Raw genomic sequence first — 17191 nt, 5'->3', positions numbered from 1 at the left:
ATCCATAAAAGCCCACATTGTTTATTTCTCTCTATATGATACGAATGTTGTAATAAACAAGTTATACTCACTTTTCATGGCATATTTTAGAAGCAGGCGATCCAACATATAGCGTTAGTCACAGATGCATCCTTCAGTGACCTGTCAGCTGTGGAGGTTTAACCGCATCACTCTCAGGCTCTTCCTTAGTCTCTCCCTCTCTCCCTCTCTCTCTGTCTGTCTGTCTGTCTGTCTGTCTCTCTTTCTCTCTCTCTCTCTCTCTCTCTCTCTCTCTCTCTCTCTCTCTCTCTGTTTGTGTGTATAGGAACAAGAACAATATATACAATAATTGTATATATCAAGATGTGAAAATATAATATATAAAAATGCACAATATATACAATGAAATATAAATAGATATTATATTAATATAATTAATACAATTAATATTAATATAATTTATTAATATAATTAATATTTCAAATGTATCCTACATATTTATCTTCTGGAGATAATATGACAATAATGGTAACACTGATTTGAATGGTGTGTGTTTGTAACATATCCAACAGGTGGCAGTAGTGTGTCATTGGATGTTAATTTGCCACCAGAGAAGAAGAACTCTTCATCAACGACCAGCGATATTTTTACGAGTAGTACCGAAGTCAGCCGATCGTGAGCGATGTTATATCCGTGTCAACCTTAAACGAACGCTAGCTATCGAGCTAAGCTAATAGGTTTACTGTTGTATTCGTTGCCCTACCATTATATATATTTGCAGAACGACCAACGAGTTAACGTTACGGATCCCTCACGATGGTACGTATGAGATTAAAAGACGGATTTGGCAAAGTTAGCTAACGTTAAACTAACTCAATAGGTTACACGGCCGTAAGTTTAACTACGTCCGACAAGAGCATGTTGTGATCCAAACGTCGGTTATATCGTTTAAATATACTTCCTGTTAATGTCGAATAATAACATTACGGTGTTAGATAAATTAAAAGTTGTGTTGATATGATACAGTAAAGGTAACGTTAGCTGGAAAAGCATTAGCTCCATCTTTAACTGACAAGTTAGCTAGCTAGCTGATGCTAACTGACTAGCTTACTGTGCACGGCATACAGTAATGTAAATGTAAAAAGAATATGTATTGATATTACTCGGAGTTTGCCTTTTTGCTATGGTTCCTGGTTAGCTGACCAGCTCCTTGTATTTTGAACTGTACACGCATTTCAACGCATCAAATTCTCTTTATAGACATTACAATGTAATGATGATAGAGTTCGCTAGCTAATGTTAAATATAGTTCTGTAACGACTTCATGAAATACATTGGTGTTAGTTAGCTAGGTTAACAACGTTAGCTATATAAAAAAAAGCTACTTTAAAATGGTAGACATCATGCCTTGGTCCTCACTGTGTATTATTATTATTATTATTATTATTATTATACATGGCAAAGCTATATTTTCCATCAGTTGTGATGTGCTTGTGTTTATTTATTGTTTCAGGACAGCGAGTTGTCTGACTTTGACCATGTACCAGGGCCTGAGACCAGCAGCATGGACGGGGAGAACGCCCCCCTGTACTGCATCTGCCGGAAACCAGACATCAACTGTTTCATGATGTAAGTCCATGACACCAATCCTGTTGTTTCAATCATCGCTGCGTGTGGATGTGACAATGATCAACATTGTGTTTTCTTCGTTTGCTTCTCTCACTGACAGTGGCTGTGATAACTGCAATGAGTGGTTCCATGGCCACTGCATTAACATCACGGAAAAGATGGCGAAGGCAATCCGCGAATGGTATTGCATGAGATGCAAAGGTGATTAAAAAAACCACATTATTTATCACAGCATTTAAGAGGGCCGAGCTTAACGTTGAATACATCACAAATAATCAAAATAATCAAGACTTTGCTTTTTTTTTCTCTCCCTGTCACCAGATAAAAACTCCTCACTGGAAATAAAGTATAGAACAAAGAAAAACCGAGAGAAGGAGGCTGAGTATGACCGAGGCTCTGATAGACAGTACAGCACCCCGAGTACCCCTGACTATAAGAGTGAAAGGCGGCGTGGATCTAAGGTAAGTTGACCTAAATATTTAGGTTTGACTGCAATGTCTGAAGAGCATCGACAAATTACAAAAATTTGATAATTGGATCTTCTAAATTAAAAGGAGCCGTTCCTTACTGACATGAGGAAAAACAACATGCATTACTCTCTGCATTCATTCATCATTCAAGTTGGTTTGACTTTGGAAACAACTATGTTTCACTGATGCAAAAGAGGGAAACAAGTATTACATAAATAAAAGGTTATCGAGGTTACTTCAAATGCACCTGATTTAGTCATTTTAAAGCACAAGCCTTGTACTGTATGCAGTAGTGATGCAGTAGCTACTTGCAGTGAGTCACATAAAGGGGACCAGTTACATGGCAGCCTTGGTTTTCATTGAGTAATGTTATGATGTCCCCTTTATTTCCATATTGCCTAGCCCAGCAATCTTTCATCCTCCTCAATTTTATATTTTTGCAGATTAGTTATAAAAACATTGCTTTGTGTCACAGCGATGCATAGCCATGTTCAAGTGTCAGGTATATAATGTAGGATGTAAAACTAATGCACATTTCTTAGGATGCAATGGCTCTTATTGTGTATTGTTTGATTTTCCTCAGGTGAAGCGTTCGGTCCGAATGTGTGGGGAATGTGAGCCCTGCAAAAGGACTGAGGACTGTGCCCTGTGTGACTTCTGCAAGGACATGAAGAAGTTTGGAGGCCCCAACAAAATCAGACAGAAGTGCAGGTTTAGGCAATGTGAGGTTCGAGCCAGGGTATGTCACTTCATCTCTCTGTTGTTTTTAAATAAGATTATGCCACCGAAGTGTCGGAGTATATTTAACATTTCTGCCCTGTTAAGTTTTTACATTTTCGTCTTCTTTTTGTTATTGATGGATCTTGAAAGTACCTTTACTCGAATAACAATGTATCATTCATATATTGTATTGTAAGTCATCAAAAGATCCTTGTTTCAGTCCTTGAAGTGATTAGCAGTCCCTGATCTCTGATGTATTCGTGCACTCCCTTGTGGCTGCTTTGGAAATGTGCAACCTGTTGCTTGTTGTTTTTGTATAGAAAATGCTGCGTGTGAAGGACGAGGAATCTTTGCGTGAAAGGAGGGACAATTCCTACCACAGACGGAGACGATACTCGGATGACTACGACAGTGAGGCGGATCTCTACCAGCAGTACAAGGCAGCCGGGCTGAACAACGACATGGTAGCACAACATTTGACACCATCTTGATTCATATAAACACGCTCGTCTCAGATGCACTCAATCGGCAGCTAAAACATTTGATCATGAACTGTATGTTTAGTCCTTTTTTTGTTTGCGCTCCTCACTCAGGCATGGAATAGTGATGAAGATGACGAGCAGCCCTTCAGTCCCGTTGTGCGTAAAAAAGCGGTGAAGGTGAAGCACGTCAAGAGAAGAGAAAAGAAGTTTGACAAAAAAGTATGTTTCCTCATATGAATTATCTTTATTATTTCAAATGCTGCCAGGTGTCAACATGGCAGATGGTAACATCTCATATCTATAACTTCCTGTCCACTACCCCTTCTTTTTTAAACCACCCAGAAGGAATCACGACGCCACAAACAAAAGCAGAAGCACAAAGACAGAACCAGATACAGCGAGAAAGGCGACCTCCGGGATAACACCGGACAGCGTCAGTGTCTGGGACCGAACTGTGTGGAGGTAGCAAGACCCAGCTCCAAATACTGCTCCGAGGACTGTGGCATGAAGTTAGCTGCCAAGTAAGAACTCCTACCTTCACCTTTCAGACATGAGTGTATAAGGCTAGATACCGTAATCCGAATACCTGCTGTGAAGAAACAAAGCCAACATCTCAAGTGAATTTATTTGCTGCTTATTGGAGATTTCCCCCCCCCAAAAAAAAAAAATTGGAACGATTCTAGTACTATTGCTCCACCTAGTGTTGGAAGCGTGAAATGCTGGTAAAATGATCTGTTTATTACATTAGTTTTTGTTGGGAACCTGAACCCAATTTTAAACTTGCAATTTGAGTTGATTTGTCACCAAGTATTACTATGTATTCTTCTGCTTCTTTATCTTTCTTATCATTCTCCTTGCTGTAGTGTTCCATGGAAAGTGTTTCTGAGGCTTTTCATCTCGGCTAACTAAATCACAACCCGGGGAAACTCCTCATCATGTTGACTTGTTTATTTTTCTTTCAGCATTTAAACGCATTGATCAGTGTGCATTTCGTCCCACAGTCGGATCTACGAGATCCTCCCTCAGCGTATCCAGCAGTGGCAGCAGAGTCCCTGCATCGCCGAGGAGCACGGCAAGAAGCAGCTGGAGCGCATCCGCCGGGAGCAGCACAACGCCCGGATGCGCCTCACAGAGATGGAGCGACACTTCCACGAACTGGAGGGCATCATAGCCAAGGCCAAGCAGCAGGCGGTTCTGCAGGACGAGGAGGTGAGCTGACGGCAGCCTGCGCACTTGTTCCTGCAGCTACACGGCTCGTTCTGTTGTAACTGCTTTGTCGTGATATTTCTTTTTGGTTTCTATTTGCAGGCGAATGATGGTGACAGCGAGGACACAGACCTGCAGATCTTCTGTGTGTCTTGTAGTCATCCCATCAATCCAAAAGTGGCGCTGAGACATATGGAGAGATGTTACGCAAAGGTGACTATATTCTATATTATATTCCTGTCGCTGCATCAAATATATAAATGCAAACAACAGCATATGGGCTACTTGTAACATTTTATTTTCCCCTTAATGATTTTCTTGACAGTATGAGAGTCAGACCTCCTTTGGTTCCATGTACCCGACAAGGATAGAAGGGTAAGAAGAAGAAATCCTCTCAAAGTATAAAACAACTTTCCTGAATTCAGTTCCTTTTCTAGCATGTATATTTTTCTTTCCGCAGCGCGACCAGACTCTTCTGTGATGTATACAATCCTCAAAGCAAAACCTATTGTAAGAGGCTGCAGGTTTTGTGTCCAGAACATTCCAGAGATCCTAAGGTCAGTGGAAACCTCTCAGCCACTTGTATGATTTACACGACTCAATAAAAACATTTTTATATTAGTTTTTTTTCTGTTATTTTGGTCACTAGATCCCAACGGAGGAGGTGTGTGGATGTCCTCTGGTGAAGAATGTGTTTGAGCTGACTGGAGACTACTGCAGGATCTCCAAAAGGAAGTGCAACAAGCATTACAACTGGGAGAAGCTGAGGAGAGCAGAGGTGGACTTGGAGCGAGTCAGGGTGGTAAGTCAAACACCAGCAGCACGTTTTCAATTGATTCAGATATAAGAAGCCTTTCTGGTGATGTCTCCAACTTGAAAGTCCCCCTTTTCTCCCCCACAGTGGTACAAGTTGGACGAGCTCTTCGAACAGGAGCGTAACGTCAGGACCGCTATGACCAACAGAGCTGGTCTGCTCGCACTGATGTTGCACCAAACTATTCAGCACGACCCCGTGACGACAGATCTCCGGGGCAACAAGGATCGGTAGTCGACCTCGTCTGCACCGGTTCTCTGATCTGTGGATATTTGAGTGTGAAGGATTGAAACTATTACTACCATTTGGATGAAATCAGATTTTTTAACTCTAATATTTTAAAATCTTTGTATGATAATGAACTGTAAGATGTAAATGGTTATATATTTTTTCCTGACTGTGGTAGATAAGCTACTGCTCATTGAAAACAGCTGTTTTAGGTATGCTTTCCATGAATAAACACCTTAAACTTCATTTGTTGTTCCATCTTTTCTATTAGCCTTTGTACACACAATGTACATAGGGTGCTGTCATTATTATGACTATTACAACATGGCTCTTTCTATAACTAGAAACCACTTGAGGATCTGAACATTGAGATACAGAAGAACAAAACTTTGCATATAGAACTTATAGTATAAGTCATAATGGACTGCAGACAGTACAACAGATCTGGATTCATAATGTAGAACATTTCTCCAGCCATATTTCAAACCTCTCATTACTCTGCTCCTCCTAATTAGATGGGATGTCCCTTGTTGGTCAATAATCAGACACAGCTTTATGATTGGTTTGATTTAGAGACAGGATTGTGTGACTGTTTCCATCTTTTATGTTCCTGTGCATGAGTATACTTAATTTCTGATCATAATTAATGTTTTCTTTGATTAAAATGAATATACATATTGATTAAGTAAATTGTTATAAAAACTACTGACTTGTTCATTACACTTGATTCTATCTTTACTCCTCCCACCTCTGTTTACATTGTACGAAAAAGCAACCAAAGATCCCTCCTCCATGTTCTGTTTATTGCCTGAATAGCAGGGAATGAGTTGATTTACACTATCTTATGCAAAGAGTAGTTTGTGGCACTGCACAGCAAGCTATTATTATGAGACGATCTAATTTTGGTATAGAATAACGTTAAGTTTATTTTAAAAAGCACTGTTGCCTTCAAGTGCCGCTCTAGAGCGCGCACATCTCTTTCTAATGACCCGTGAAGGCAGCACACTATAACGACAAATGAAGCGTGCTGTCAAAGAGGATAAAAACGGGATGAGATAAGTCCCTCCCATTAGCCTGTTGATTGGGCAGGTCTTTATTTAATGGCAACACTAGCCAATGTTGCTAGCTGATGTAGCTAAAACATACCTTAAAAGGGCCTGCCTGCAGTTGTTAATGATGTATGGTAATTTCTTTAAATGTGAAGAAATACGTTAAAATGAGAGTGATTAACGTTACTCATATATCATTCCCACCTGCGTGTCACAGAGACGTAATGGTGGATAATTTAGCTTTTTATCGCTTTATGCCTTTCATTCAACTAGCGTTAAATTGAAAAAAATAGTAATTGTACTTGTTCATGTAAAATATAGTTGTTTTATGTAAACAGTGCTGTGCGGTGTTGATAGTCCTCTCCGTAGGCGGGGTCAGAGCGGATTTGCATCTTGTTTTGCGTCTACCTTCTTTGATCCAACAACCGTTTCCGCTAGTGTCAGTTGCATGAAAGACCAGCTAGCTACGTTAGCTCTACCTCGTAAAGTAGTGCCTGTGGTGACCGGTGTGCCAATACATCTGGGTGATATATAACCCTAAAGGTGTGTGTGATTTGTTGGCCTTCATAACCGCAAACGTTTCTAAAATGGTAGCGATATACGGCTCTCTAGTCAGAGGAACAATTTCAGCATATTGACGTTAGTAGCTAACGTTAACTCGAGCGTTACTCCTGTGCGCTAACGTTACTCCCGCTTTCGGTTTCATTGTTTCTGCTCAATCTGCCGTTATTATGTGGTATGTACGCTAAACTACCCGTTAAGAAATACTCCCCAAATATCAGAGAACCACTGTCGGCAGTAACCGCACTGTTGGCATTTGAGGTTAGCCTGTGTCGCTGACGTTGTGTTTGCTGTGTGGCGTTTGCTTTTACGTTACAACCCAGTGCTAGCGTTAGCTCACGTTGGAAGCAGTATTTCGTTAACTAAATATAAGCGCTAGCGTGTAACTAAATTGGGGCATAACTGCCAGTCCGTTCCTTTAGTTATGTCACCTTGTATGTACGTTGACATGTTGTGCTATAACCATACGTGAATGTCTGCACGTCAAGTTGTTGTCGTCGGGTACAAAACAATGTCTAAGTAGCCCGTTGTATTAAGCTAACGTTACCTGACAGTAACATACCCATCGAGCTATGCTGGGGTTACAAACTGTCCAGCACACAGCATGCTTAAACCTTCTTCTTCTTTTTTCTTTTTTTTTCTTTTTTATTTTTTATACAGGTTCTGTAATGACTCACTGAACAGCTGTCAACCATCCTGACGGCTCATCTGCATGAACCAAACCTTAGTGGCCCAAGGGTCAGGGGGGCTGCATCCACGGACAGGTGTGACAACACACACACACACAGCTTTAAATGGGATGCGACTGCAGAGGGTATCTTAATTGTCATCAGGAAAACAATCGGAACCTTTGGATCCTGAGCGGGTGCAGCAGCAGCAGCAATGAACGAAGAACCACTGGAGACCCCGGTCCCTGTCAGAGCGCCTGTGATAAAAGATGTGGAGGGACAAAGCACAGGGAAGAAAAGCAGCGACACCTCAGAGGCAGCACCAACACCAGCACTGGAGCCTTTGGCACCCTTAGACAGGGTCGAAACACAGGAAACCCACAGCTCAGATCCTGTGAAGAAACCTCCAGACGAAGCAGACGAGGCGGCTAAGGCCGCTGGTGTTGAGCCTCCTGTTGACTGGTTTGAGCCGCTTGAGGAGGATGACTATGAGGAGGAGAGCCTGGCAGGAGAAAGTGAAAGGAGTGAGAGCGTGGCGGGCGAGACGGTCTTCAAAAAAGTTTATCAGTAGGTTGCCCTTATATCTTGTCCCGTAGTCTGATAATCAACAGCGTTATCTTGATTTTATGTCCAAGTGCAAGCATCCTTTCCTCTCTCACTATAGAGCTGGCGGTGGTGATGCACATGTGCTAAGATGCTGTAATAATTTTCTGACTGAATTCAATATTTTTTGATTAAATGGAATGACAACAAAACGATGTTACACTAGCATGGAGGTTAAAGTTCTTAGCTGCTTGGTAGGAAATAGAGTATAATCATATGTACGGTTTTATATGGTTAAATAGTTGTGTTCAGAGGAACATCAGCTCAACTTTGCCTCAGTCTATTGAAACTATATCTCACACAACATATTTTCCTGTTTTCCCATGCGGTATAAAGATACCTAACATGTATAATTCCCATCTTCTCTTTTAATATTCAGGTTTCAAATGCCCCGCCGTAAGCGATCCCATCCTGATGAAGGATGGGATGAATGGTCAATACTTGGAGAAGGTTGGAAACGCAAAGAAGTTGTCCGGCGCTCAGGTTCCAGCATTGGACAGAAGGATGTGTATTACCTGAGGTAAATGCTGCCGAGTAGAAATGTCGACAATCTCAATGTACAGTTGTTTAAAATTCATGAGGCAGAACAATCTTATGATGTATTTACTTTGTGAACTGGTTGGAATTATCAATTTCACGGTGTCACCTTTGGCTCTGGGACCCTTTGATTGGTGTTTTAAATTTCGTAGAATAAACCATTGTTGAATCAAAAGAATAATCTGTAGATAAATCAATAATTACATTAATTGTTCGTTGCAGCAGTAATACATTTTTTTAAAAGGGTTGTTTTCTCATTATCGAAGCAGAAGCATGTGACTGAATGACAAAAGGATGTTGTTGTTTTTAGTGGTTGTCCTCCAGCTCTTTGAAGTTTAATTCATTTTTTTCTTAACAGTCCGCAGGGCGATCGAGTGAGAAGCCGAGTGGAGCTGATTTCATTGATGGAGGGACAGCTTGACTTGTCAACCTTTGAATACAAGTCAGGAAAGTTTCACGATGGCGAAGCACCACCCATAAGAATACGACACAGAGCAAAGGTAAAGGCCTTTATTATCACTTAAAACATTTAAGGCGTGTGTGTGTGTGTGTGTGTGTGTGTGTTTGTTTGTTTTACAGTTAGTCTCCCCCTCTGTCTTATCCGTCAGAGAAAAGTCCGTGAGCGTTCATCCTCAGAGTCCAGCTGGATGGAGAGAGGAGAGGGCACCGACACTCCAGACTCGCACCACACGCCCACCCCCAGTCCGGGGCGTAAAAGCCTCCAGTCCAACCAGACAAGTCTCTCCTTGCACAGTACAATAGGAACTCCTAACAAAGGCTCTCGCAGTGAGGATCCACCCGCTGAAGATAGAATTAAACTTCCCCTCCCCTCATCGTCCAGAGCGCTCCTGCTCCCCTCCATAAACGGAGAGGTTGGGTCAGAGGACAGCACGCTGTTAGTCCATTATTACTTAAGTTCACATATTCATCATTTAACTGCTGATGTAATTATCAATGCACTTAAAATCTAAATGGTTTGTTTGTGTTGAGTTACATTACAAATAACAGTATTATGCTTCCCTGCAGGGTCTGTGCCAGATGTGGAATTTCCTTCACAGGCACATGGTATGACAAACAAAGGAAGAGGCCCTGCTGTCCCAACTGTTGGGGTAAGTCGGTTTATTTGTGTGCGATGTCATGATTCTGAGGGAAAGTCAGAGTTCGAAATAGGAAGGAGGTGGGGCACTCATCTAATTTCTTTATTTCTGTTTATTCCAGCGGCCTCAAAGTCAAAAGAGCATCCGATGATTCGTTTCAGAAAGGTAAAGCATTGAACAGCTGCATTTTACCCCCTTTAACGAGCCAAAACCTAAGCATATGCTCCATTGGGAACGTAAAATACACATTATTTAAACCATATATTCTTAATTCTACAACACTCTGTTGTTTCCAGAATTAGAATACTGATGAAAATACAAATGAGACATGGGTATTATTGAATAAACAAATCTTTTTCTCCTTCATGTCATCTGAAGTGGATTCCTTGTGGACAGTGCGTGGGATGCCACAACACAACGAACTGTGGGCAGTGTGCCAACTGCAAGCATGGACTGCAGAGCCCAGATTCCAGGAAACGCTTATGTCGGAAACGCAAATGTATATGTCCCATTCGCAAGGTGAGCTGCCGGGTACACAACAGGTTTTTTTTGTTTATTTGGATGCTTATTGTTCGTTATGTAACTTTTTTCCCCTGTATGTTCCACCAGGGCCCTGGAAGTGGAGGCTTCCTGCCGCAGAAGCCTTATAATGACATTCCTGACATGTATGATGACAGCATGAGTTTCCAGGTAATAATCCACTAATATGTACGCATTTAAAAAGAGATCAGATCTACGTTTACAGTCAGACTTTGTTCGGTTATTCCACAATCTAGGTTGTAATGTAAGTTCTAACAACTCCTATTTTAATTTTTACAGAGTGAATTTGCAGACTCGCAGGTACGTTTTTTTTTTTTTTGTAATACAAGACCAAATCTCTATTTATAATACTTAATATCATTGCGACATATTTCCCCCACTCTGACTGATGATGTTTGATTCACACAGCACCCACAGACACAGAGTCTCAAAAGCAGCGACACGGAGAACTTCTCAGTCAACGTGGACGTGGACATCGATGATGACGATGACATGTCAACTGACGATGATGATGATGTGAGTGTTTTTTTTTTGTTTTTTAAAAACCCACTGTCCCAAAAACACAAAGATGTGATTGCCTAAAAAAAAAATCTATTTTGTGATAGAAACTTCTCAAACCACATCTGCAGTATGTTTTGCTCTCCGTTTGTATTCTCGGGATGGTCATAGGTGTTAAAGATGAATGATATGTGTTCATATTATTTCCAGAAAACCGACAAAACTGAACACAAATGAATGCATGTTTCCATCCACTGCTGTGATTAAAAGAGCGCCCGTCAAACTTAAAATGATGAAGAACCATGTGATGAAAGTTTAGCATTATTATGTTTCTTTTTTTTATTTGAGGAAGGTTACAGCCTCCTCATCGCTCCTCACAGACCTGACGTTCAGTGGAGCGGACCCATGAGGCTGTTTACAGTGCACTTATATTGACATTTTTATTCTCCGAATTTCTGGTGTTTATTTTTAATATGCAAATTTAAAAAAATGGGCATAAAACAAGGTGCATGGAAACACATTGCCTGTCTCATTAGAAAACAGTATGTTGCGATTTGATCATTTGGGTTCACCAGGGTTGTGTGTGTTAATATCTTCTGTTATCAACATCATTTTGCTACCGGCAGTGTTGGAAGTAATTGCATTAAAAACAATGTCTCTTGTTCTTTAATAATGTTCTTTATTATTAAGTGGCATAAGAAGCGGAAGCGACGGTCCTGTGGAGAATGTAAAGCCTGTCTCTGCAGGAAAGACTGCGGCACTTGTGATTTCTGTGTAGACAAACCCAAGTTTGGAGGCAGCAACAAGAAGAGGCAGAAGTGTCGACTACGCCAGTGTCAGAGACAGGCAATGGTGGGGCTTTATTTTGTCTTCGCGAATGTGTTGTTCCTTGCGGCAAGGATGTAACTGTGTTGGTTTTTAAATATCTCCTGCAACGTTTGGCAGAGACACTTGCTGCCTTACCAAATGGGACAAGCAGACCACGGGCCAGATGCCCAATTGCTGCCGGGCCGGCCGAGACCTCACTACACATACAGCCGGAAGTCATGTTTTAAGAAGAGTAGAGGATCACAGTATGGCCTGGACTTCACCGACAATGAAGACGATGACTGTAACTTAAAAGCAGTGAGTTCTCAATGCCTTCGGGTTTTTTTTTTTAACATAGTTGCATTCTCCTGCAGCTAAAACCTCAACGTTAAATTATCATTTCTTTAGTTCTTCGTCTTACTTTGCTTCTTTTTCTCTGCTGTAGATTAACTGGAGCACTGCGCCAGCCAGTGGTAGCAAATATTTCTATGAACTGGATATAAAGAACCACCCATCATCTTCGCAGGTTTGATAATGGATTACTATTATCTACGTGTTCTTGTTATGTCACGCCGATCTCACCAAACACAATGTCAACTTCTCTTCTTTCAGCAATTGAGTCCAATAGATTTCAGACTGCATAATGGGCTTCCTGACCGAGTTCCTCACATCAGCGGCAACCACAACAACTCTCAACTAGTAGGTTTACATTCTTCCTTCTTTTTTGTTCTCGTAATAATCTACATATTTTCCTCCATCAGGCCGAATTATTGTGTCTGTCGTGTGAGTCACCGTGGCTTCCTGTTTACACTTTCCTTCACCAATGCTTTTGGCACCTTGTCCACTTCCTTATGTTGTCTGTTGTCATGCTGTTCTCTGTCCTGTGGCTCAGTGGGATGAATCCAGGCCCGCTTCCAACTCTGTTTGACCAGGTTTTTTTATTTTATTTTATTTTTTCATCAACATTCATCAACCTTGAAAGGAACACGGTGTGCTTGTGTGGATGGATATCTGTTGTCTTTTAATGTTCAGTTTTTTTTAGTTTTTTTTTTAGAAGATTTGATCCAACTTTATGACTGTAGTTGCTGATGCTGTTGCATTGTGCTTTGTCACCCTAAGAGGTGTCTCCAATATTTAGTGCATCCCATTATAAATGATAAAGATAGACGGATGATTAAAAATACACGTCTGTATAATGCAGTACAATTTATAAAATAAAAAAAGCACCCCACTACAGCCTCCTAAATGATCATACAGTTGAATCAACACCTCTTACGCAACATTTGAACCTTCATATATGTGGGATTTATCGCAGGACTGTTGAATAAACAGCTGAGTGTAAGCTTCTACCGCTGGCTCAAAGCCAGTTTACACTCAGTGGAGGTGAGAATACTTCCGCTGTAAAAGGTAGTACCATTGGCTTTTTATTAGAGGTGTAGAACTGTCCCATGATCTATAACAAAATAATACTAATAGTTACTTTTGTAATCAATACAAGGCTTTGCAGTTTGAAGCTGATTTGATGCGGCTGAAATTCACCTTTATTTGATTTTTTTTAATTGCACACGAATTACCGAGTTTTCACTCTCTGCAGCGGTAGTAAATACTCTTTATCAATTCAGGACCAGCAAAGCAGATGGGATGCAGTGAAATCACATGCAGCCAGAGACAGTCGAAAGCATGTTGAAGAAATGGAGGATGATGCTGACGATGACGATGATGATGAAGAAGAGGAGGAAGAGGAGGAAGAGGAAGAAGAGGAGGAGGAGGAGGAGGAGGAGGAAGAAGAAGACGAGGAGGAGTTGCCCATGGTAATTGTCCTGCTTAGATTTTTCACATTAGTTGTCGGAATATATTTATATATATATCTCCCCGTAATAATGCCCTCTGTTGCTCTCTGCAGATCACACAGATCTTCAGCTTGACTGCTGACACCCCGTCTGGGAGTGGTGCAGACATAGAAAACCAGCTGATGAAACTGCTCCAGTCTTTGCGCTCCTCTGCAATGCCGATGCTCTGGTACGCCATCATGGTGGACGGCCCGCAGCTGCAGCTCATCCAGTGCTCTAAACAGTCCAGCCTGAGCGACACCATAGTGCTGATCGACCCGGGCTTCTGCTACCAGGTCACCGTCCAAAAGCAGCCGCTGCTCCCCACCCACTCGCTGTACGACCAGTACCCGGCACGCCTCACCTCTGTGACTGAAGTGGTCGGTCTGCTTTTGGGCCTGGAGGAGTACGCCGTGTGCCAGGGACTGCCCCCCAAAGAGCCCTTATCTAACGCAGACCCGATCATACTAGAGCGGGCGTCGACGTGTGATTTCTTGGTCAAGAGGAAGGTGAGCGTCTGTACTAACTGCCGAGCGCTGCAGGGACTTTAACTTCAGCAAGAAGATCTGTAACCACAGTGGAGACCACCGATTCTCTGGTGCAACTTATATATATATATATATATATATATATATATAGATGACATTTTACAGAATTACCTCCGGACTGTAATAGTATGATTTGATTATTTGAAGAATCACCAAATGCATTCCAGGAGCTGTGGCGTTATATTCCAGCTGTGTTTCTTCTCGGACATCTGTTCTGTTGTTGTCGGGCTTTTTCTTCACGACTGTTATGTCAGATCTGGGGTCAGTGTGACGGATAGAGCTGAAATCCTTTAGCTCTCCGCGTGGTAAGTGTGCCGTCGGTTAATTCGCACTCTTACTTGAGGAATCGATGGCCCTCACCGTTATTACACGTTTGGCTAGTCGTTTAACCCCAACATTTTGTCTCTTCGCCCAAAGATGAAGCTGACATTCCTTACAGTGAACCCTCTCATTTCTTCACCAGCAACATGTGTACCATACGTCTTTTGGACAAAATAAGTTATGTGTGCATCTTGTACTCCTTTTTCTTTTCTTTTTTAAATAATAAATTATATTGTGATCGCTACATCAGTTGCAGTTGCTTTCTTAATGTTTCCTTCATGTTTGTGTAGAATGTGTAGAATATAAATAGTCTACAACAAAATCACTGAAAAGCACTAATGGAGAAGAGTACTAGAATATCCTCTACTCTGTCTTGACGGGAGTCAATACTTTAGCAATTGTTTTATTTTTTTGATATATTTATAATTATTGAGATCAGTTTGATATCATAGATTTTGTTTATATTGATTTTTCAGATTTACCACCATCGTGTGCAGTAAAGCTATTCTATTTTGTTGTCACATTGAAAAACAAATGAATATTTTACAACCAGCAATCATGTAAAATAATTCATATAATAAAAATAAAATAATAATACTGCTCAGTAAAATAAGTAACAAATATCCAAATGAAAGAAAATACTCCTCAGAATCTTTTTCACATTCATCATTTTTGTGCTGCGGCAGATGCTTTTGCGCTCAATAAGACATCGGATGGTTTTGATTGACAGATTCAACATCTGGAATATGGTGAAATGTAACAATGATAGAATGATGATAGCATTGTCTTAATCCTCTTTAAAACACGCCCCTCCATCTCTGTTCTTGACTACGATGATTAGTATTTAATAATGTATTCTAAACCTTTATTTATTCATGTGAAAGTTTATGCACTCTTCACATATATCAGATTTATTTTTGTCATCTTGGTTTACTCAAGTAATGGTGCAGCTTTTCAAATGTTTGGGATGAGGTAATATTTCCTTAAAAAGCTATTGCTACTTGGACCTTGAATTAAAACCTATTTAGAGAATTTAAACAAACGTTTCCTGTCTTTAGCTCTCTGAAGGTAACGCCATTTTCTTGCTGCTTTGCTTTTAGACAGAGTGGTTAGCTTGTTAGTTGGGTTATTGGGTTTTATTATTAGGCATTGTTTCAGTAGGAACCACAGCTAATGCCTGGCCAATCATTTTATATTGCTTAAGAGACTTCGATCTGTGGTCCATCAATGTCTGTGTGTTTGGAGTAAAAGCATCTCTAATGCCCTCAGAAACTAGTTTAGCTGATTTACAGCAGCTTGTTATGAAGCTTTGACATTTGCAATGCCTCAGTGTTCTTTTAAACAAAAGCAAAAGGCTTCAGGCTTTCGACCTGAAAATGATTCTAATTCTGTCATAGAATTAAGCACTAAACGTCTTATACTACTACTTATAATGTCAGCACATTAATACTTTTAATTTAATATATATATTATATATTATTTAGACGTATACATAGTATAAATAATGTTATATATATATATATATATTAGAATAAATAATATGTAATATATAGTCTTAATGTGCGCTGACATACATATCGAAATTTAAATTAATATATACTACTCTTAGGGAGAAGGACCGCTCAAGCACCACACACACACACACACACACACACACACACACACCATTTCAACGTTATTTCCCCCCCTTTTTTCATTCGACTATTCATCGTTATTGAGCGCGTGCCTATGGATAACAACTGGATAACAACATTTGTATGACAGGATTAAGGGGCGCACGCACTGGAGGCAAGTTACATCTGGGAGGGGCGTCGTTGCTGTGACAGTGTTGAGTCTGCTGGCTGTGTAAAATAGGAGGGTTTGTCATCCGGTGCAGAAGGGAAACCTTTCTTCTCTTCTCAAAAGCAGGTCTGCTGAGATGCGCAGGGCTCCGACGCCGCGGAGGTCGCGAGGCTGCTGGTGAATTACAATTGGGATACGAAGCCACCATGAACGACGGGCTGTCCCCCCCCCTCGTATATTACAAAGTAGCGCACGTTTAATTAATTGAAGTCTCTTCTGGGAGGGGGGGGGGGGGGGGGGATTTTGTCCCGTGGTCACATGCAGGAATGATTTTTCTCGGCTTGGTTTTGCTCCAGAGGACCATGGAGACCTCCGAAGGCATCGGTCATGCTCTCTGGTAAGAGGGGGGTTCAGCTCCAAGATGTCCTTCTAATCCGGTTTGGGCGTATTTATGAATAGCCGTCAACACAGCCTATATTCTATGTAAAAAAAAAGAAGCTTGGCCTATATAGGAGATTACAAGACGTTATTTTATATGATATTGTTATTACAATTTGGACGCGCATGTATCGTAAGGTAAAAAAAAACCGTGTTTTGGCATCCTGTCAATCAGTGACACACCTGCGATATGTTATTGCTGCCATTAATTAGCCCGGTGTGTTTCATTATCAGCCGGCGCTGCCGTCTGCAGCGACTATGCAGACGCAGGATGGCTGCAGCCCCAGACGCCGGGCTCTGAATGTGGGAACACGCATGCTGTACATGCGTTCCACGCTGCGCTTACTAACACGCCCGTAAATTGAATGCGAGGACTGTATGAAAT

The 17191-nt window shown here is 41.1% G+C and overlaps 2 protein-coding genes across 3 annotated transcripts; both read left to right on the top strand.

Annotated features, from left to right (window-relative positions):
• Positions 1-638: 638 nt before the first annotated feature.
• cxxc1b (CXXC finger protein 1b) lies at positions 639-5774 on the top strand. Its single transcript, XM_076096062.1, has 14 exons — positions 639-798; positions 1493-1608; positions 1709-1809; positions 1930-2069; positions 2662-2817; positions 3119-3262; positions 3392-3499; positions 3623-3801; positions 4282-4489; positions 4589-4699; positions 4812-4861; positions 4947-5043; positions 5136-5288; positions 5388-5774. The coding sequence occupies exons 1-14, from the start codon at positions 796-798 to the stop codon at positions 5532-5534; spliced, it is 1713 nt and encodes a 570-aa protein (XP_075952177.1). The 5' UTR covers positions 639-795; the 3' UTR covers positions 5535-5774.
• Positions 5775-6982: 1208 nt separating this feature from the next.
• mbd1b (methyl-CpG binding domain protein 1b) lies at positions 6983-14830 on the top strand. 2 transcript variants are annotated; one of them, XM_076095829.1, is made up of 18 exons: positions 6983-7120; positions 7799-7902; positions 7972-8373; positions 8789-8929; positions 9305-9446; positions 9555-9841; positions 9973-10055; positions 10165-10208; positions 10422-10562; positions 10653-10733; positions 10863-10883; positions 10992-11099; positions 11772-11933; positions 12027-12206; positions 12334-12414; positions 12501-12587; positions 13511-13699; positions 13792-14830. In XM_076095829.1, the coding sequence occupies exons 3-18, from the start codon at positions 8021-8023 to the stop codon at positions 14266-14268; spliced, it is 2577 nt and encodes an 858-aa protein (XP_075951944.1). In that variant the 5' UTR covers positions 6983-7120; positions 7799-7902; positions 7972-8020; the 3' UTR covers positions 14269-14830. The 2 variants fall into 2 exon arrangements, with proteins under 2 accessions (XP_075951944.1, XP_075951946.1); XM_076095831.1 differs by lacking the exon at positions 11772-11933 and having other exon boundaries at positions 7799-8373.
• Positions 14831-17191: the final 2361 nt, after the last annotated feature.

Source organism: Anarhichas minor, unplaced genomic scaffold, assembly GCF_050575085.1.
Source record: "Anarhichas minor isolate MPS153535 unplaced genomic scaffold, ASM5057508v1 ptg000021l, whole genome shotgun sequence".
Lineage (NCBI taxonomy): Eukaryota > Metazoa > Chordata > Actinopteri > Perciformes > Anarhichadidae > Anarhichas > Anarhichas minor.
The sequence above is the reverse complement of the archived record's forward strand: the minus strand, read 5'-3'. Positions and strand labels throughout refer to the sequence as shown.